The sequence below is a fragment of the Ictalurus furcatus genome, chromosome 1 (genome assembly GCF_023375685.1).
Source record: "Ictalurus furcatus strain D&B chromosome 1, Billie_1.0, whole genome shotgun sequence".
In the NCBI taxonomy this organism is placed as follows: domain Eukaryota; kingdom Metazoa; phylum Chordata; class Actinopteri; order Siluriformes; family Ictaluridae; genus Ictalurus; species Ictalurus furcatus.
Window position 1 is genome coordinate 23513131 of NC_071255.1, and position 21157 is coordinate 23534287.

General features: G+C 42.9%; 1 protein-coding gene across 6 annotated transcripts; it reads left to right on the forward strand.

Moving 5' to 3' along the window:
- The first annotated feature begins 26 nt into the window (after nt 1–26).
- fez2a (fasciculation and elongation protein zeta 2a) lies at nt 27–20817 on the forward strand. 6 transcript variants are annotated; one of them, XR_008386806.1, is made up of 9 exons: nt 27–1606; nt 2453–2561; nt 2666–2782; nt 3757–3868; nt 8347–8612; nt 10264–10344; nt 10504–10579; nt 11298–11565; nt 13822–20473. XR_008386806.1 is itself a non-coding variant. In XM_053633200.1 (9 exons), exons 1-9 carry the CDS (start codon nt 1320–1322, stop codon nt 20704–20706), a joined length of 1251 nt encoding a protein of 416 aa, XP_053489175.1. In that variant the 5' UTR covers nt 27–1319; the 3' UTR covers nt 20707–20817. The 6 variants fall into 6 exon arrangements, 5 of the variants coding, with proteins under 5 accessions (XP_053489175.1, XP_053489200.1, XP_053489212.1 ...); XM_053633200.1 differs by lacking the exon at nt 13822–20473 and adding an exon at nt 20570–20817 and having other exon boundaries at nt 11500–11565; XM_053633225.1 differs by having other exon boundaries at nt 11500–11565.
- Nucleotides 20818–21157: the final 340 nt, after the last annotated feature.

Below are 21157 nucleotides of genomic sequence, written 5' to 3' on the forward strand. Positions count from 1 at the left end.
ACAGTGGCCACAACTCGTTACTGCTATGTTAAGGTTAGAGGCAGACGTTATTTAGACGTACTATATCTCATGTATATCAAACTGAAACCACGACAGTTCCTGTTTCCAGGGGACAGTTTATTTCTTAACACTGTCTGGTAAAATAAAAAACTCCAAAAAGATAATTCCTTCTCTTTTTGTAGCCAATCTCGTGGAGGGGTTGAAAAACGTAAGAAAAATAACCGGCTCTTGTTTGGCATTATGGTATGTTTAAGATAAAACAAAAGTAATATTTTCCATATAGGCTATAATATTTGCCTAGCCCTTATAATTGTATGACGTTTGGTATTATGTGATGACTGGTGTTTAGTTTTTTTCAACTCCAATCACTACAAAAATTATTTGACTTGAGCCATCCACTAGTTGATTTAATTGCGAGGGAGAGGAAACCGAAGTACCCAGAGGAGACCCCCGAAGCATGGGGAGAACATGCAAACTCCGCACACACAGGGCAGATGCGAGAATGCTAATCACTAAGTGTCTTTGGACTGGGGGAGGAAACACCTGAAGCATGGGGAGAACATGAAAACTCTGTGCACACAAAATACAGAAGGACGGAATTGAACCCCCAACTCATGTAATATCCATCCATCCAATTTCTATACCGCTTATCCTTCAGGGCCATGGGGAGCCTGGAGCCTATTCCAGGAGGCATCAGCTACAAGATGGGGTACACCCTGGACAGGGTGCCAATCCATCGCAGGGCACATTCACACACCCATTCATACACTACGGACACTTTGCACATGCCAATTAGCCTATCATGCATGACTTTGGACTGGGGAAGGATACCGGAGTACCCGGCGGAAGCCCCCGCAGCACGGGGAGAACATGCAAACTCCGCACACACAGGGCAGCGGCGGGAATCAAACCCCAAACCCATGTAATATTTCGTTTCAAATATCAGACAAGTTCAACCACACTTTTGTGTTTGTACTAAGGACCAAATACCACATAAATGCTCCACCTAGCGGCGACAAATAGCTACTGCAGGAACATTTTATGGTTGACCGAAATACATTAAAAATAAGAAAGTAGTGAATAAAATGGCACACAGTCTCGTTAATGTTGTTGTTTTGTTTTTTGTTTTTTTTTACCTATAAAACTATTGTTTTCAAAATGAATTATTTATACACTTTTGGCATATAAAATTAATACATAGCTTCATAGTAATGGATATGTGTGTGTGCGTGCGTGCGTGCGTGCGTATTGTGACTGAGAATTCCTGCGCTGGATGAATAGGACACTCGGAGCGTGTGTCTCGGTGCGGCTCTGCAGGGATGATGGCGGCGCCTGGAGCGCAGGACCAGAGCGCATTAAAGTCTGAACTGATGGCGGACAAGCAGCCGGAGCGGAGGAAGCTGAACGCGGACGCGGTGACGGTGCTCCTGCGCTTTCCGGATCTGGATGAAAATAGCGGACACAGACCGGTTTTCAGATCTTTGGAGGACTTCGTCGCCGACTTCGACGAGAAGTTAAACGCGTGCTTTGGAAATTTCGACGCTAAACCCGAACTAATAGACGGCGTGAATCCTCTGACTGAGAGCACTGTGTTAAAAAACGACGAGTAAGTGAAAGAGTGATGTATGCACAGAGCTGGGCTTTATCTTGCCTGAGATCAGAAACCCTGTAAGATCAGGAGATACCGTGCTAATAAGGCTAAAGCGCTGAACAGCCAGCCTTATTTATTACCTTTATTTATTTATTTACACCTCACGTGACGCACTGCAAGCGACATCCATATCCTAAAACAAAGGTCTCTGAATCCAACTGATGTTCTTTTATTTGTCTATCCGTGGTTCGTGTTTATTATTTCAATCAGGAATACATACAAAACATGTAACTGTTACAGTGCACCAGTGCATGCTGACCATTTCCTCCGTCTCCACTACACTAGTAGTGTCCTTTTCGAATGAGTCGACTCCTTGATTCGGATCTTTTACAGTGAACAATGGGAGCCGACTCGCAGCTCCCACAAACAGCGGTTTGTTTGGAAATACCATGACTGTCTGGTTGATAATCGATCAGCCTTGTGTATTCACGATTCAACGTACACAAAGGTAAACACAACCGCGATTGTTAATCATTCATTGAAACTCAAAAAGTCCGCTTTTATTGGTGAGGTGAGCCGACTCATTGAAAAGATTCGGATTCCCATCTATGTAGTACAGTTCAGTGTGAATGGGGGTCACGTGACGTCTCTTTATACGTACTGTGTTAGAGTTTGCTTAAAAATCTGTTAGATGAAACATTGTCATGATTTTGATCTGCTTCTAAATAGGATAAAGTAAATAAAAGACACAAAAATGGTTTCTTATAGCGTTTGAATATCTTAATTTTTTTTGGCATCGAGTTCTACTTGTTTGGAAATTAAACTCTGATAGTAATAGTGGACATCCTCCCTCTATTCTAGGATCTGGAATGCTCTGACCGATAACTATGGAAATGTCATGCCAGTGGAATGGAATCAGTCTCGCACCCGCTCACTTCACCTCCCCGTGCTGAACATTGAGGACAGGCCAGTGAGTTGAACACCCATCTCTCCCTCAGCTCTCCTATTTTAAACCCAAAGTGATTTGCTCAGGTTTCTGATTGGACTCAAACTTTTCTTCTTTTGTTGTTTCAGAGGGTGGATAATGTGAATCTGGATGTGTCTGATGAAGAAGAGATGAGGGAACAGATGGACATGCACTCCATCATTGTGTCCTGCATTAATGATGAGCCTTTCCTCACTGCAGAACAGGTGCTGTCTGAGATGTATGATTTCTGATCTGAGTTATAGAGGCTTTTTACTTTCCTGTGTAGTCAAAGCAAAAAATGTGGGTGCCAGATTTTTGGACAGTGCTTCCTGTGCTTATTATAGGACTCCAGATCACAATCTGCTCATACTGATAATGCTTTCAGGTGCTTTAGTTCTGTTTTGTTTAATATTATACATAGTCATGATGTAGAATATCATGTAATGATTTATAATCCCACTATCTGGTGTCTGGTTCATCTCAAACTTTCCTTGCCACTGTTGCCTCTGGCTTGCTCCTTAGGGATCTAAATAGAAATCTACATCCAGATATCTGTAAAGCTGCATTGTGACAATGTCTATTGTTAAAAGTGTTATATGTTAAAAGCGTTATATAAAGGAAATTGAATTGAATTACATTTTGAAGGCCTTGCTGAAAATCTATTTTTCTGACATCATTACCTATAAAGGTATTACACAGTGATAATACAGGGTCTCCCAAAAGTCTCCATACATAATGAACTATGTTTGCCAGCACCACTTTGGTTGTGCCTTCATCAGTGGATGTTCGTGGATGTCCACGTCTCGGTTGATCTGAAACACTTCCAGTCTTTTTAAATTTATTAATAAGTTTCATAACAGTGTCGTGTGTTTGATGTGCTCACCATGTTTCCTGTTAAAGTCCATCACAACCTTGTGATAGCTTCCCGATCAAGCCACGAGAATGATTTCAATACGTTCTTCTTTTGTCAAAAGCAATAGTAATATAAAAAATATATATAATATAAACTTTGTACTGTAGTACGAATTTTTTTTGTAAGACATTTTGCCAAAAAGTGTTAATTTCCTCTATGTATGGAGACTTTTTGGACACCTTGTAGTGTCATTATTTATCATGGTATGCTGTTATACTGTTAAGCCACCACACCCTATCGATGCAGTTATATCGCACAATCTTGGGATCCCACTATGATTTGCAGGTGATTGAGGAGATAGAGGAGATGATGCAGGACTCTCCAGAAATGCAAGCAGAGCAGAATCCTATTCAGTCAAACCTGATACACAGATCCACTAGTCACAGCTATGAGGAAAGTAAGTGCCAGAACACAGGTCTAATAGTGTTACATTTACATTATCAGCATGTCATTAATGGTAATGCTTAGATTTGTTTAGTTTTTTTTTATTTTACTGTTGCTACCTGACTGTGCTAATGTTTTCAGTCAACCACATGAAAAGATGTCGACTTCAAGCTCTCATCTTCTTTGGCTTTTGTTTACACTCATTTCACACTAATTTCCTGGGATTCATATTGTGTTCCGTCCCAGTCGACTACCACATTAGTTTGAGAATTTTAACTTACACTTAACCCCTTTCTGTCACGTTTCGTGACGTAACAGAGATAAGGTAGGATGCAATCCCAGTATGAACAGGTTTATTTAAGAGAGAGACAGGCAGACAAATCCAAAACGTGATCCACAAACATAATCCAGTAACATGCAAAGTTCAGGCGATCGGCAAACAGGCATAAAGGGTCGAGGCAGGAATCAAGGTCGCGGTCACGGAAATACAGGGTCGAGGAACAAAACAAGAAACATGAACAATAGCGCGGGACTGGTAGCGGAGAAACCAGCGTGAACAAAACTAACGAACCTAAACATAAACCTAAACATGAACCATGAAACATGACATGAACTATGACTAAGGTTATCTATCGTAAGGACTCTAAACTAAGTGACTATAACTCATTCAATATTCCACGCTGTGTGCTGGGAGGCGCGCGGTATTTATACAAACATACTCAGCGTCGTAATAGCTGATGGCTGAGGGCAATTCAGACACAGGTGAAACAATAGCCAATGACACAACGGGGAGGAGACGTAACAGAAACATAAACAAATGCACGTGTCGGAATGTCACGATTGTCCACAAGAGAAAAGTGCACGCGCGCTCACATGCTCCACAGCGCGCTGCTTAAAGGGGAACTCGTGACAGAACACCCCCCCCCCCCAAAGGGCACTCCTACTGGAGTGCCATGAAACATCCATCTCCATTGGTGGCCCTGGCCCCCTGGGCAGAATGTCCCAAACAGAGCCAGGAGACCGCACAGCGTTCTTGGCGAAACAAAAAAGCAGAACGACGTACATGGCAGAGCAGGAAAGCAGAGCGACGTCCTCGGCGGAGCAGGGAAGCAGAGCGACGTCCTCGGTGGAGCAGGATAGCAGAGCGACGTCCTCGGCGGAACAGGGAAGCAGAGCGACATTCACAGCAGGGCAAACAGGCTGAGTGAAGTCCTTGGCGGAGCATGAAAGCGGAGCGACGTCCTCGGCTGAACAGGGAAACAGAGTGCTGTACTCAGCAGAGCAGGGAAGCAGGGCGACGTCCTCCTCGGAGCATGAAAGCGGAGCGACGTCCCCGGCTGAACAGGTAGGCAGAGCAACAACCACAGCCGGGCAGACAGGCTGGGCGAAGTCCTCGGCGGAGCATGAAGGCAGAGCGACGTCCTCGGCGGAGCAGGAAAGCAGAGCGATGTCCTCGGCTGAACAGGGAAACAGAGTGATGACCACAGCCGGGCAGACAGGCTGAGCGAAGTCCTCGGCGGAGCATGAAGGCAGAGTGATGACCACAGCTGGGCAGGCAGGCTGAGCGACGTCCTCGTCGGAGCAGGAAAGCGGAGCGACGTCCTCGTCGGAGCAGGAAAACGGAGCGACGTCCTCGTCGGAGCAGGAAAACGGAGCGACGTCCTCGTCGGAGCAGGAAAGCGGAGCGACGTCCCCGGCTGAACAGGTAGGCAGAGCGACAACCACAGCCGGGCAGACAGGCTGGGCGAAGTCCTCGGCGGAGCATGAAGGCAGAGCGACGTCCTCGGCGGAGCAGGAAAGCAGAGCGATGTCCTCGGCTGAACAGGGAAACAGAGTGATGACCACAGCCGGGCAGACAGGCTGAGCGAAGTCCTCGGCGGAGCATGAAGGCAGAGCGATGACCACAGCTGGGCAGGCAGGCTGAGCGACGTCTTCGTCGCAGCAGGAAAGCGGAGCGACGTCCTCGTCGGAGCAGGAAAGCGGAGCAACGTCCTCGTTGGAGCAGGAAAGCGGAGCGTCGTCCCCGGCTGAACAGGTAGGCAGAGCGACAACCACAGCCGGGCAGACAGGCTGAGCGAAGTCCTTTGCGGAGTATGAAGGCAGAGCGACGTCCTCGGCGGAGCAGGAAAGCAGAGTGACGTCCTCGGCTGAACAGGAAAACAGAGCGACGACCACAGCTGGGCAGGCAGGCTGAGCGACCTCCTCGGCGGAGCATGAAGGCAGAGCGATGACCACAGCTGGGCAGGCAGGCTGAGTGACGTCCTCGGCGGAGCATGAAGGCAGAGCGATGACCACAGCTGGGCAGGCAGGCTGAGCGACGTCCTCGGCGGAGCAGGAAAGCGGAGCAACGTCCTCGGCGGAGCAGAAAAGCGGAGCGACGTCCTTGGCGGAGCAGGAAACGGAGCGATGTCCTCAGCGGAGCAGGAAAGCGGAGCGACATTCACAGCAGGGCAGGCAGGCTGAGCAAAGTCCTCGGCGGAGCATGAAGGCAGAGCGACGTCCTTGGCGGAGCAGGAAAGCAGAGCGACATCCTCGGCTGAACAGGCAAACAGAGCGCTGTACTCAGGAGTGCAGGAAAGCGAAGCAAAGTCCCCTGTAAGGCCAGGAAGAGGAGCGTGGGTCTCCCTGAGGCCAGGGAGAGGAGCGTGGGTCTCCGTGAGGCCAGGGAGAGGAGCGTGGCTCTCCTCGAAGCAGGAGGGGGGAATGATGTTCGCCATGGAGCAGGAAGGCTGAGTGACGACCTCAGCCGAGCAGGGTGGCTGAGCGACGACCTCAGCCGAACAGGGAGACTGAATGACGACCTCAGCTGAGCAGGGAGACTGAGCGACGACCTCAGCTGAGCAGGGAGACTGAGCGACGTCCACACCTGAGCAGGGAGACTGAGCGACGTCCACACCTGAGCAGGGAGACTGAGCGACGACCTCAGCTGAGCAGGGAGACTGAGCGACGTCCACACCTGAGCAGGGAGACTGAGCGACGTCCACAGCTGAACAGGGAGGCTGAGCGACGTCCACAGCTGAACAGGGAGGCTGAGCGACGTCCACAGCTGAACAGGGAGGCTGAGCGACGTCCACAGCTGAACAGGGAGGCTGAGCGACGACCTCAGCTGAACAGGGAGGCTGAGGCTCTGAGGTCACCAGGGGAACCTTGAGCGACCGGGTCGGTAGACTTGGGCGTGGGCTGAACTTGGGTGACCGGGTCGGTAGACTTGGGCGTGGGCTGAACTTGGGCGACCGGGTCGGTAGACTTGGGCGTGGGCTGAACTTGGTTAGCAGGTTTGGACTTGAGCATGACTTGGTTAGCAGGCTTGGACATGAGCATGACTTGGTCAACTGGGTCAGCAGGCTTGGACGTGAACAGAACTTGGTTAACAGATTTGGGTGTGCGCAGAGCTTGGTTGTTCGTGTTAACATCAACTTGGTGGCTCATCCACTCATAATGCATGTGGAATGGAAGATCAGCACTGTTCGCCACATTAACTCCCTTCAACAGCTCATCCAAGTTGTAGCTCTGCCCTGGTTCTCCAAACTCCCTCAGAAACAGGTCCGAGAACTGCCTACTGTCCTCCAGTACCCGGGGTCTCATGGCTGCTACACGCTGTGCCCACTTGCGAGCTGGGCCAAAAAATCGGGACATCATGAACTTAATCCATTGTTTCTCCCTTGGCTTCGGGTCAAACAGGCTTGAGAAGTAACTCTGGCAGTCTATCATAAAATAGTCCGGATAACCAAAGAAGCCATCATACCGATCGGGAAGGTCCATGAAAGTCCATTGTGAAAACTGCACAGAATCCAAGGTGGGGATGATTGGCGTGGACCTCCGGGTTCTGAGTCCTCTTCGTTCTTGTGCTGCATCCATGAAAGGCGGAATATTCTGTCACGTTTCGTGACGTAACAGAGATAAGGTAGGATGTAATCTCAGTATGAACAGGTTTATTTAAGAGAGAGACAGGCAGACAAATCCAAAACGTGATCCACAAACGTAATCCAGTAACATGCAAAGTTCAGGCGATCGGCAAACAGGCATAAAGGGGCGAGGCAGGAATCAAGGTCGCGGTCACGGAAATACAGGGTCGAGGAACAAAACAAGAAACATGAACAATAGCGCGGGACTGGTAGCGGAGAAACCAGCGGGAACAGAACTAACGAACCTAACCATGAAACATGAAACATGAAACATGAACCATGAACCATGACTAAGGTTATCTATCGTAAGGACATAAACTAAGTGACTATAACTCATTCAATATTCCGCACTGTGTGCTGGGAGGCGCGCGGTATTTATACAAACATACTCAGCGTCTTAATAGCTGACGGCTGAGGGCAATTCGCACACCTGCTCGTGCACGCACGCTCACATGCTCCACAGCGCGCTGCTTAAAGGGGAGCTCATGACACTTTCCACTTAATTGCCACTGAATTTCTGCATAAATGTGCATGTGAAAAAGGGGCTTAGGCATGTATGAGTGTTTACCAGAATGTATATTTGCAGGAGTGAGGAATCTCAGTGTCACAGAGCTGAATGAGTTATTGGAGGAGGTGGAGACGGCGATCTGCCACTATTCTGAAGAGCTTGTGCGGCACCTGGCTCTTAGAGACGAGCTCGACTTTGAGAAGGAAGTGATGAACAGTTTCATCTCTGTGCTGATAGATGTACAGAACCTTCAGAAGGAGCACAAAGAACTCCTGAAAAAGAAGAGGAAAGTAAAGAGTGGAGTCAGACAGCAGAACGGCAGACTACAGAGATTACCTGCAAGTGTGAGTGAACTCTAAGACTTTCTATGCATGGTGGAAAGTGACAGTTCAGTTACAACTATGTATGTGCAGATAGAGGCGTAAGTTGCTTACTGTAAAATCCAGTTTCCTTTTCTGTCTTTGATGCATTTGTATGATGAAATTTGCATCAGTTCGGAGTGAGTCTAATATTTAATATTTGAGCTTAATATTTAAACAACTTAGAATCGTTTTAAGTAAAATAACAAAAATCTGAATGACTATGAATAATTATAACAAATATATTGAGTAGAATAGTGTAGGGAAATACAAGAATATTGAGCAGGCATAGTAATGCTAGTTGTTGAGGTGATATTGTTTCCTATCAACACGCCATTTCCTATAAAACACACCAGACAGAGTTTCATTCATTTTATTAGTCTGTGTTCAGGGTTTTATTGGTATTAAATGAGGATTTGTTTATTTGTTCGGAATAGAAGTTTGGCTCAAGCATATTTATAAAATAAGTCTTTAATTAAATCTGACCTCAGTTAAATTTGACCTATTCGAGTTCTAAAATAAATAAAAACGAGTTACTATAACTACCTGCAGGTGAGGTTGGAAAATGGTTCAGTTTTCTACTTGACTATGGCCTCAAACACTTTTAAAACACCATAGCAACCATAAATTGAAACTGATTCATGAGCAGTCAGTTTCATGATTTGGTCACAGATCCGTTTATATGTCATCCTCAAATCTGTGCTCTTTTCTGTGAAAGTTTGATAGACAGTAGCCATTTTTCTTTAATATCACCATACCCTCTGAACCCAAACTTTATAGTTTGCAATATTATTTAAAGATTTGTTTCTGAATAAGGTGTTGTATATAATAACACTTGGGAGTTGAGTGGCTGCTATATGTGCCGCTTTTCCTATTACAGATCTGTCTTTAATTCTTACCATGGCTATGTTTACATGCAGGGATTTATGTCCATGCAAAGGAATTTATTACTTAAGATTCCAACCAATTGTTTACCTACCTTGTTCAACTCCATTTAAAAGCACATGACATGTCATCTTAACCAAACTGATTTGGCGTTTAGCTTATCATATGAGGATGCTTTTTAATCACCTCATTTTTTTTTTTTTGACTAGCTTTCAGTTTAAAAAAAAAAAATCCAAATAGCCTTACTAAGCAAACAGTGAGAAGAGGATAATCCAAACTTGCAATAGCTTTTACATTTTTTATAAATGTGTAACCTGAACTTTGTTTTCTCACAGCAAGTTTTTTTTCCCCTTGCCATGTTGGCCAGCGTGTGTTGTGATGCAAATATATATGCACAGACTGTATACAATAACTTGTATTGTGAATAGAAATCAGTTCCTGAAATTTACAAATGGATTCAGCAGATTTTGTTAAATAAATAAATAAATAAATACATACATACATACATACATACATACATAAATAGCCAACTAGAAATTTAATTCAGATTTGCCTCAGTTTGTTTACTCAGTTTCAACTGAGCTGTAGTTTACATGAATGTTTTTATTCTGATTGAGTCTATTATTATTAACTGATTATTAGGTTGCATTTAAACATGGCTACTCTTATTATTCTGTATAACAGGATAATTTTCTATTATTTTCCCTCCTCTTACTTCCTCTGCTTTTCTATACCTGTTCTGGTGTTTCAGCGCTTCAGCATGGAGAGCATCTCTACTGCTATTCAAAATGGCTTCCGCCAAACTTTCGGGAATATGGGAGGGGAGAAACAGGTGCCTGTGGCTTTTGACTTTTTTTCCACTCTCAACTCTCTCCTTCGCAGTGTTGAATATCAGCTCACATAGTTGAGATTTTATTATTTAATCTCTAGGAACACCAAAACAGCTACTATCATTTATCTACTCACCAGTATCTTTTAAACCTTTTCACAGTACCTCACTACAGTCATTCCATATGAGAAGAAAGATGTGCCTCCATCAGTCGAAGATCTTCAGGTTCTCACAAAAAGTGAGTATTACCTACACCAGGAATATTCAGTCTGGATCAGCAACTAACATGACTGTATGGTGACAACAGTTACCTTTTTAATGCGTAACCATGGTTTAGTGATTTGTTTATGCCCGTAAATAAGACAGTTTGAAGCGGTTATGTTTTGTTTTGTAGTGGTGCTTCATGTTAAAACTTTTGAATAGTGACAGGCAGACACATCTGTTTCTTTTTATTTGCTGTGGAGAGAATTAAGTCGTACTACTCTGCCCATTTGTCTTTAAACATTCTGTTTTCATCATCACCTTTTTTTTTTGTTTAAACTAGCCAAGTCATTGGTTTGCTAATAAAGCAGAAATCACTAAAATGTAGGAAAGTCTGTGATAACGCTTCCCTTTCTGAGCTAATGTCTTTAGCACTGTAGCTAGTCTCTGGCCCAGTGAGTGGATGAATAGTTAAATGCAGTTAAATCATTTACATAATTTATATTACATTACATACATGGGGGCCATGGTGGCTTAGTGCTTAACACGTTTGCCTCGCACCTCTTGGGTTGGGGGTTCAAATCCCACCTCCATCCTGTTTGCATGGAGCTTGCATGTTCTCCATGTGCTTCAGGGGTTTCCTTCCCCAATCCAAAGACACGCGTTGTAGGCCGATTTTCATTTCCAAATTGTCCGTAGTGTGTGAATATGTGTGTGATTAAAGCCTTTGATGTGTCCCCACCTTATTCCCCAAGTTCCCTGGGACAGGCTCCAGGCTCCCCCGTGGCCCTGTGCAGGATAAGCGGTATTGTACAGTATGTACACTATGAATGTGATTGTACAGAGGATATGTTTATCAGCTCTGTTGCAGTATTTTTTCCAAAGACCACAGCCCCAATACAGTAATATAAAAAAGTTAGTAAAGCTTTTCTGCCTCATTATTTCTTCTTTCAACAGTTCTTCAAGCCATGAGGGATGACAGTGACAAAGTGCCCAGTCTTTTGACAGACTACATCCTTAAAGGTAAGTCTTTCAATCACTATCTTATAATTGTAACAGCACTGTTTGCATAACATATATAATAGTCCCTGAATAACTGAACAAAGCTGTGTTTTCTTTTTTTATTCCCTCTGTGCTCTTTAATCTCTTTCTGGTCTGTCATTACTAGCTCTTGTGTGAACAGTGTTAACACAAGTGTTAAGTGCTTATGAAGAATTCACTAAACACAGTGCCATCTGCTGGCAAACTACAGTATTGCACCCATGGTTGCGTTTCTATTGTGTTCACCTAGTGCTAATGTTTCTAAAAACACAGGACCTCAGCTTCTCTCTCACCTCTCCCCCTTATCCTGGAACAGTCATGTCCAGCCATTCAGAATTTCCATAACTGTCCCTGTAGCACCTTTTCCTTTGTAATGACTTCACCTGGCTGTTACACATATGTGATGAGTTTAAAAAATATATATTATTGCATGTTTTCACCAGGGGCGTAACCTGGCCTGGGCATTTGGGGCTGTAGCGCCGAAAATATTTTCTTTAGCACCGAATAATTCTCCACTTGGAGCGGTTTGTCACTAGGTAACTGAATGTCAGTAAAAGAAGACCACCTGTAATATTATATCTTCGGTGAATGGAGGCGAGACCAAGCAAAGTTCACAGGAAAGTACGTGGAAATGATCATGTCTTATTGAACGACAGCTCTCAATTCTGCCAAACCCTAGCTCACACAGTCACACAGTGTGAGGAAAAGTGTATATACGGCGATTTTTTTTTAAACCAGTGAAGGGGTTGAAACAGTAACATCCTCTCATGCTGAGCAGGAAAACATGGTGTGTAAATGTCTGTATGAGTTTGTGAATATGTATAAGTTACGTGAACATTATATGAGCAGAGCATAATGACAGATAATGTACTTTGCATGGCACTGTAGTAACTAAACTCATACAGTGATAGCTTAGTTGTGCATCCCCTTGGCTAGTGATACCAAACTAGCCTAGTCTCATGCTACATAGCCAAAAAGTTTAATATTTTATCGGTCTGGTAGTCCTGCAAACAGTGATAACAACCAAGGCAATTTTTATGATAAATCCAACTTTTTGTCCAATTTTCATATTTTTTAAGCAATTAACCCTCACATGCAAGAGAAAATGCATGGAAACGGTCTATTTAGAAGCATATTCTAAAAGTTTTTTGATGGAGAAGAATCTGGGCTCAGCCCCGGATGATTAACAGTCCAGCTAACGCTCCTGGTTCTTACCACAATGGCCTCACGTAGTCCTTTTCTAAAGCAGTAAATATTACCACTTGTACACCTCTCTGTCCTGTCCCTGTCACTTGTCTATACTCAGGTTTAGTTATCATACTAAATTATTTGACATTACTGTGAAAAGTGCCATTTTACGTGTTAGTTTATTATGTCTACGCTCCCAGAAAAAAGACAAAATTAAACTGGGGTTTTATGGTACAGATGTTACTGGGGTGAAACGATCAAAGAAACACATCTGAAGTCCACTCTGAAACATGCTAAATATGTTTGTATGGAAATGTTTGTGATGTGCTTCATGATTCTGGTGCTAATTTCCTGGTTGGTGCTTTCTTCCCAGGAGAAGTTGTCTGTCACGCTGATATTACAGGGCAATGTTGCTAGCTTAGTTACAGTGGCTTTAACAGGAGGAGATATTCAGCGATCTCAGGCAAAAGTCATAACGGTCAGGATTCATTGTAAGCTCTCCCACTGTTTTATAGCAATGTTCATCATCATATTAGTGAGAAATCCAATGTAGGAATAGTGCAGGAAACAAACACTGGACTCAAAGTTCCAGAATGCAATGCAGCCACATGGCATAGTTGTGTTATGGCAAAAAGTTGCCTCACGTGTTTCTAAGCTACAAGATGACACACACGATGGCGTTGATGGCAGTCTTAGCATGAAAGCATTGGAAGCTGATCTGTTTGAGCAGCATGTACAGATGAGGAACGTGAGAGGACTAGACAGATTAAAAGCACAGACACGCTTTATATAGATATAAAGAAGGGCTAATTCCCCATTATCAGCAGATAGTTGAACAGCATTGTGGGTAATGTAGGAAACTGTTGGGCAAAGTGGAAAATAAACCAACATGTTTAAAGTCAACTCATTATAAGAAATTCATTTTAAAATAAGTTTTGGATACCACTGGAGATCATATGTTAATTACAAAAGATTAACCACTATTTTGGTCCTGATAAACAATCAGCTCAATGATGTAATTGATAAATAACTTTGTCATCTCTTTCACAGTGCTTTGCCCTTCCTAATACGGAGGTAAAGAATTTGTTGATGAAAGACTGAATTTCCACACCGTGAAAGATTTCCAGATGGATGTTGTTACTGTGAATTCATTTCTACTTTACTTGACCCTGTTTACACCTCTGTATAAGGCAATCTCCTCTCTGTCCCATTGCTTGGTTGTCTGCAAGTATGAAGTGATTGTTTCCATTTGCTACTTGTTCACTGTTTATAAGGTAATGCGTTATTATTTAACTGAGTTCCATGTTACTCTCCATGCTGTATTATGGCGTGTTCAGCTCAAACAAAACTCTAAGTGTATTTTTTTTCCAATGAAAGTGCTCTTATAACCACCTCTTGCAACAAAGATATGTTTAACCTTAGTCCTGATTTATGGACAGTGCATGCAGAATGATTTCTTCAGCCTTATGTGTGTGTGTGTGTGTGTGTGTGTGTGTGTGTGTTGTCCAAAGGGGTGTTTTAGTTCCAATCCTAAGGGTTGAATAGTTCTTACTGTATGTGTCTTGCAAATATGTTAAACAGGTGTTGCTGTTCTCAAATGCTATTCATTCATAGAAAAATAATGAAACTAATACATTAACAAAAGTTTGGTTCAAACTTTGTAGGCAGTTTTTAATATTTTTGCTGAGACCTATTTGGATCTTATCGTCTTAATGTCAGATTGATACGAACAAATGATTGTGGCGTGACATGGTGGCATAGTGAGCAGCATTGCCACGTGACAGCTCCAGGGTCCCCAGTTCAGGTTACTGTCTGTGCAGTGTTTCGTATATTTACTCTGTGCTCTCTAGTTTCCTCTTACCTCCCAAAAACATGATAGTAGGTTAATTGGCTACTCTAAATTGCCTCTATGTCTGAATATGTTTGTGCATGGTGCCCTGTGATGGACCGGTGTCCCATCCAGGGTGTATTCAGACACTTAGTGTTCCCTGGATTGGCTCCATAGTGATCAGGATAAAATGCCTACTGAAGATGAATGAATGAATGAATAATAAATGGCAGAATTATTCCTCCTATCATTTTCACTATGTTTGTATCAATGTTGGTTTGATTACAGTTAGTGATATAACAAGCTTATATAATATAATTGTTTTGACTACTTTTATGTTTTTACTTATTTCTGTGATATTTATTGCTGTGCAAGATGTACCTATTAATTTATGCTTTCTGACACTTAATATGGTTTCCACCTAAAACAAAACAAAGCAAAAATTCTAAAATCAAAACATATTCTTCCTCTTTCGTTAAGGAGCATTCTATTTTACAGTTATTTCTTCTTAACCATCACAGCTTTGCTTTGATTTGTATTTTGAGTCTGTAAGAAACATAATATAACTGTATGAGGAACACTGACCATGGAAGGAATTCTCTCCAGCACAACTGGCTTTGTGTATGTGGTTATTTTTTGACTCACTGTATATGGAGCTTTTTGTATTTAGAGGTTTTACCTCCAAGTGTTTTCTATGGCTTCTCTATTTATTTCACCATGACCAATGCTTGTTTTCGGTGTTTTCCAAATGTTTGCATTTGCTCTCTCTTTTTGCTTATTGCTGATTTTTTTTTATCCACGTCCTATTTTCAGCGTTTCAGTTTTTCTTCGTTGAGCTCTAAATGTGGGTTGTTTTGTAAACGACCCTTGTCTCAACATCACTTTGGAATGTAGCTACAATCTAGACCACTTTGCTGATTTATGATACTCCTAAGTAATGTTAAGGTCTGGCATTCCCTCCAAGTACGATTATATTAAACAGAGGTTAAGCTCTCATTTTTGCCACTCCCCAAAACATCTACTGGTGGGTATACTGTATGGTACGTTTGTAATATGGCCCAGCAAACCATTATATGCTTTATATACAAACCATATGCTTTGGGTTTGTACCCTCCAGTTATAGCAGTTCTAGTGATAGTAATGTAGATATTTACCTGTGAAACTGTATATCATAAATGTATACGGTTCTGACCATGGTACATGTTTAGGTAATTTCTATAAATGTTTGTGTTTACACTTCCTTACTTCCCATGAGTAGACCAAAAAAACTGAAAGATAAACAAAGTACAAACATCATTATTTATTGAACATACAGGTGCTTTTGGTTTCTGGTCAGATGGCTTAATTGAAAGCTTGGATTCTGCTACTACAGACAGGCAAACGTCCCCCATATTTGGAGGACACTGAACAAAGATTAATAAAAACAAATTGCAGGGAGAACCATTACCTCTTTATCCAGGAATACCACAGCCTGTCCTCTTGTCTGGTGGGTTTATACCAGTCCATCATGCAGTCATAGCTTTATCAATAGGCAATGTCCATGACACCAGCAAGCACGCTCGCTTTTAATTTACTCAGCCGAAAAAAAAAAGATAGACGTTTATACAATAGCAACTCTACATAATGTCAAACAAATCTACATTCAAACCACAAAGCGATGCTGTACCAGGGCAGTGTCTGAGTCAACATATCATCAGCCTGCTGTTTCATAAAGGTCCCCATCCACTACAGCGAGTTCAATATCATTCCAACTCAATGCCAGACTCTTCTGCATGAGAAAGAAGTCATATGAGCAATAGATGCCCTTTTGAATGCATTGAGCCAGAAGGGAGAAGGGTTTAGCTTCACTGTTCATGTCACTTGTCTGATCAGTGCCTCGTTTCTCTTGTAGATATACAGTATACATTTAAATTATACAGGTAGCAGCAGCACCCCTGAAAGTGGGGAGTTAAGGGGCAGAGGGGTGGGAGAACCAGCGGAGGGTTATTTGAGAGGATCACCGTGCAGATCCTCACTATTCCACTATAGTGTCTCTGCTCTGGGTCCTTTTGCGACGCTGTTCTGTTTTGTTCCTGCTGTTGTCCTCCCGGGTGCCCAGCTCTCTCTCCCGCTCTCGCTCTCTCTTCCGCTCTCGACGGCCCTCGCTGTTTGTCTTCTCCTTTCGATTGTTGCGATTCTTCTGCTCTCCTTTATGTGGGCCTTTGTCTCTCTTCCCTAATAAAACAAGCATTAATAATGTTAGTGTTCACAGAGTCTTTTTTCAACTCCAAGTAAAGTTTTTGGTTTTTTTTCTACGTTCTATGGAAGCACATAAACCGCTCAACTATGTCATCTCTTCTTTACTATAGCAGTCTAAAATAGTTAACCATTTTAAGCTCAGTATCTCTCTTGTAACTTGAAATCTTATTAGTCATTCTACTATTCATTTTACTGTAGCTACTGAATAATTCACAGCACTTACTGAATAATAACTGAATAATAAGCTGCGGGTTATATAGGTGCTGGAGTATACCTACAGTATTGGCTAATGATTAAACATACAGTACATTTTCTTGAGTTGTCGCTCTGGTAAATTTCAAGAAATTTAAATGGACTTATTAGTCTCATAGTGCTATATATATATTAAATATTTAAGATGAATAATGAATAACACATTACGTCGTTGTAGTCAATGCAGACGCTGTGTTCCAACAAACCACAAAATGATAGTCTTGTTTAATAACCGTTCTCATTTTTTAAGCAGTACACTTGGCAAATCTTCCCTATTCTGATTTGTAATTGTCAAAAAATAGAGGATCTTAAAATAAAATTCTGTTGATGTTACTTTATCTGGTGTTGCTCAACACTCCCATCGAGCCAATTTCAATTCCTGCCGGAGGCTTATCAGTGGATGAGTGGAGCAAGGCTGAGTTCTGTTGTGTGGAGGATTGGAAAAGTGCTGAGGTGGACACCCAGCTGCCTCCCCCTGCTTGCATCCCTCCACTCGGACTCGATTAATCAGTGCTGCTCTCTTTGCTGCTAGGGGGATCAGGGCAGACTGCCCACTGCAGCCCACATTGACCTGCACATTCCTGGGGTTCGGCCAGACCGATACGGGTCCCTACCAGCTATGGCTGTTTAAAAAATGTGCACAAATAATGAAGGGTGAAAGTGTCGGCCGTGAGGAGACACAACTGCTCCTCTATCTCTCACGCTCTCCTTGAGTAGGCAGACCCCACCATGCCTCCCACAGACTTGAGTCAGTTGGGATTGTTATGAGAGAGCTGTCTCATTTCAGTTGCGACTGATCAGCCGTCTCTCTCTCTCTCTCACACACACACACACACACACACACACACAATAATTCCATGCCCATCACTCACTCACACTGACACCCCCTCCCTCTCTCCCGGCTCTTTATACACAGGAAGTCCACTCTGCACACATTGTTTTCTTTGTCATAACGATTTAGAGATCAGTGGATTAGTCATAATCTCTGCATTTCCTACAAACCAAGCCATAACACCATCAGGGTGCTGCTTGGATCATTATGGATATGTTTATTGGGTCTATTTCAAAGCTAGAAGGTTGTCTACCATTTCTATAAACTGTCAAGCGATGCATTGATTCCAAATGGGATATCATTATACAGGCAGTTTCTTCAAGAATATAACACATTCTTCGGCATCTGGTCACCATTGCCGGAGCAGATGGAAGGCCTTGTTAGATGATCTGGATGAAGGATTGGTGGGGGAGTCCATTTAAAGTTGGATATGTACAAAACAGCCATGTGAAAATGGATCTATTCATCACGCATGTATTATCAACAAACTAGCCGGTGCCTGAACCTCACAGTCCTCAAAAACATGTTGCAACCCTTAAAAGCAAGTTGGCTGCCAAAGCTTGGCTTGGAGTTGCTTATGTTTCTCAGCTCACTGTCAAAATTTCAACATAGGCATCATCTGGCACTGATTATTCATAATTTTCAAAAGAGTGATTGAAAAAGGGTAAGGAAGGAAGGAGGACGTTGAAGACTACATGAGAACCCAGATGTAATTGTCACAGGTCTTAGCTGCAGAGTGGACTAAAATCACAGAAGGTTCTCTATAAAATTCTGGCCTCAAGTGCTGTTTATGATTGGTAAGGTCCTGACTGGTGCTCAGGACTGCATTTCAGAGAATAGCTCAAACCAGATATTATGTGGAGGACAGAGTGCCAGAATTACATTAATGAGGATGTGGACAGGCATGCTGTCATCCGGGGGCTTTTGGCAGGAGCCAGGCAGGGATTAAGGGCTCTGTTTCGTCCCAAGGGAGGAATGCCTCAGGCTTCGACACCTTGTTGTGACTGTCCTAGCAGGGACAAATAAAGGGACAGTAGTTTCAAGTTTAAATTAACCCTCAAACAAAGTGCTGTTGGTAGGCCAGGACATTTATATCCAGAGCATGCATAGTTTGAATTGGGAACAGATCATATTAATGTACATGATAGCTTAATATAAATCAAGTCAAAGCTACCTTACTTGAGTTGAGTTGTATGGATAGTTAAATAAATTAAACAGATGAGGTGAAATAGAATGACCAGGGCACAGGATTCTGGATTGGAACAGGCTGCATATGATAAAAGTCAGGAAGCATGGAGGGGAAAAAGAAATGGCAAGTTAGGGGAAAGCAGAGAGGAAGGACTTGGCAGGAGGAAAAATAAAGCTGTGTGTGTATGGGGGTGAGGGGGAGGATGTATCAGTGTCAGAGCGTTGCTTGGGATTACTCAGGGCTGGCGGGGGTCGGACCACTGACCCTGCTGGGGTACGCAAAACATAAACATGGATGGGACAGAGCCCTGGCAGATAATTAGTGCTCAGTAGATGTTCCAGGAGCAGGGGCAGCTGGGTAATCACAGTCGGAGACGAGGTCAACAACCGAGCCTGTAGTGTGTAACATGCACCCTTGTTGGCGGCCCCAGTGGATCAACATCATGCCGACTCATTGCTACGAGCTAATGTGCCACGGAAGTCCCTCTAGGCAAGATGTGTGTGTGTTTCTCTTTAGTGAGAGAAAAGCAGAGAGGGGTTACAGAGTTGTTATTCATCTCCCACTCTTTTTGTGTCAGATTCTAAGCCTAGGCTCTTGGCTAAGCTCTGTTTTTAAATATGCCGTATAATTCATTAGTATATAAAAGGCAAAAGAGGATCGTAAACCAGCACACACGGTCTGGGAAACTTGATGCACATTCACACAAGGCACCAGAAGTTAATGAGGGATGTGGTCACAAAGCCGGTCTGTTATCTATCACAAAGCTCAATTCTACACCTTAAACATGGCAGTCCAACCAAACGATCATTCAGAGCATAATCACATAAATATGCTTTAAAAACATAGCCAGTTCATCCATGTTTGTTTTCTTTTTGCTTTGGTTAGAAAGTATTTATGCTCCTTAATTTAAAAGAGCTTTATTTTTCATGAGGTATGAAGCTGATCCTGATCAAATCTAAATGCTGTTAATCTTTGGCATAACACGCAGCACTGTGGGCAATAAATGTTCTTTACATAAATCAGGTTAAGGATTGCAAAAATGTTAAAATTATGATAGTGCCTGCTAATTCCAGATGTCTACGCTCCATTAAAAAACTGTTAGAGCTGATGAGAGAAAAGAATGATTTTGAAAATCAAAAAGAATAAATAATCTGCTTATTATGTAATAATTACTATAAATAGAAATAAATATGCTTTTCACACAGAGTGACATTAAGTTCTTTTTTGAGCTTTTCCAGATTGTCTCTTATTTACATTGCTACATGATTTTGTGTCACACCTTAAGCATGCAAAAGGAGCACCTAGGAAGTACGTGTATTTTTTTAAAAAAACTACATGCCTAAAATCTCTGAAGCCCACCAAGAATCAGGAGGTTTTAAGCCTCACTATGTCACATCCATACTTAAGCTGAAACTTACCACATCTTTTTTTCTTAACAACGCATTCTCTCTTCTCTAAGGTGGAAGGGCAGGGGTTGCCCTGAGGACTGGGGGTCTGCAGAACTTTCCGTGTGCGGCTTTCTTCTCCAATGCAGTTTTTCCCTATCCGTGGGCACGGCCCCCACTCACTCCACTCTCCCACCTCACAGTGCACTGAAACAAAAGACAAGATAATGAAGACAAGGCAATAGAATTCTCCCCTTTTCTCATTGAGAAACACATACTTCCATACTTTATTCAGGAATGTATTGGATTATGCGTCTGGTGGCACTCACCTTTAGGAATACACTCCATTGACTGCTCGCTGGGCTCAAACTCTTCAGGGCAGATGCTGTGACACTGACCATGCAGTAGATAATGACCTGACATACACCTTGTACAAGTGTCACTGTTCAGGCAGGACTCACAGTTCACTGGGCATGCTGTAAGACCATCACACACACACACACACACACACGCACACACATATATGCAGATTTGTATTATTTTCCAGTGACAATTATTAATGCAGCTAATTAATGCTATGCCTACAAATAGATCTAACCCAAGCCTTAACCTCAGTTAAAAGGAGACTTTTCTCTTTTTTTAATGTGCAGTTTTTGTAAGAA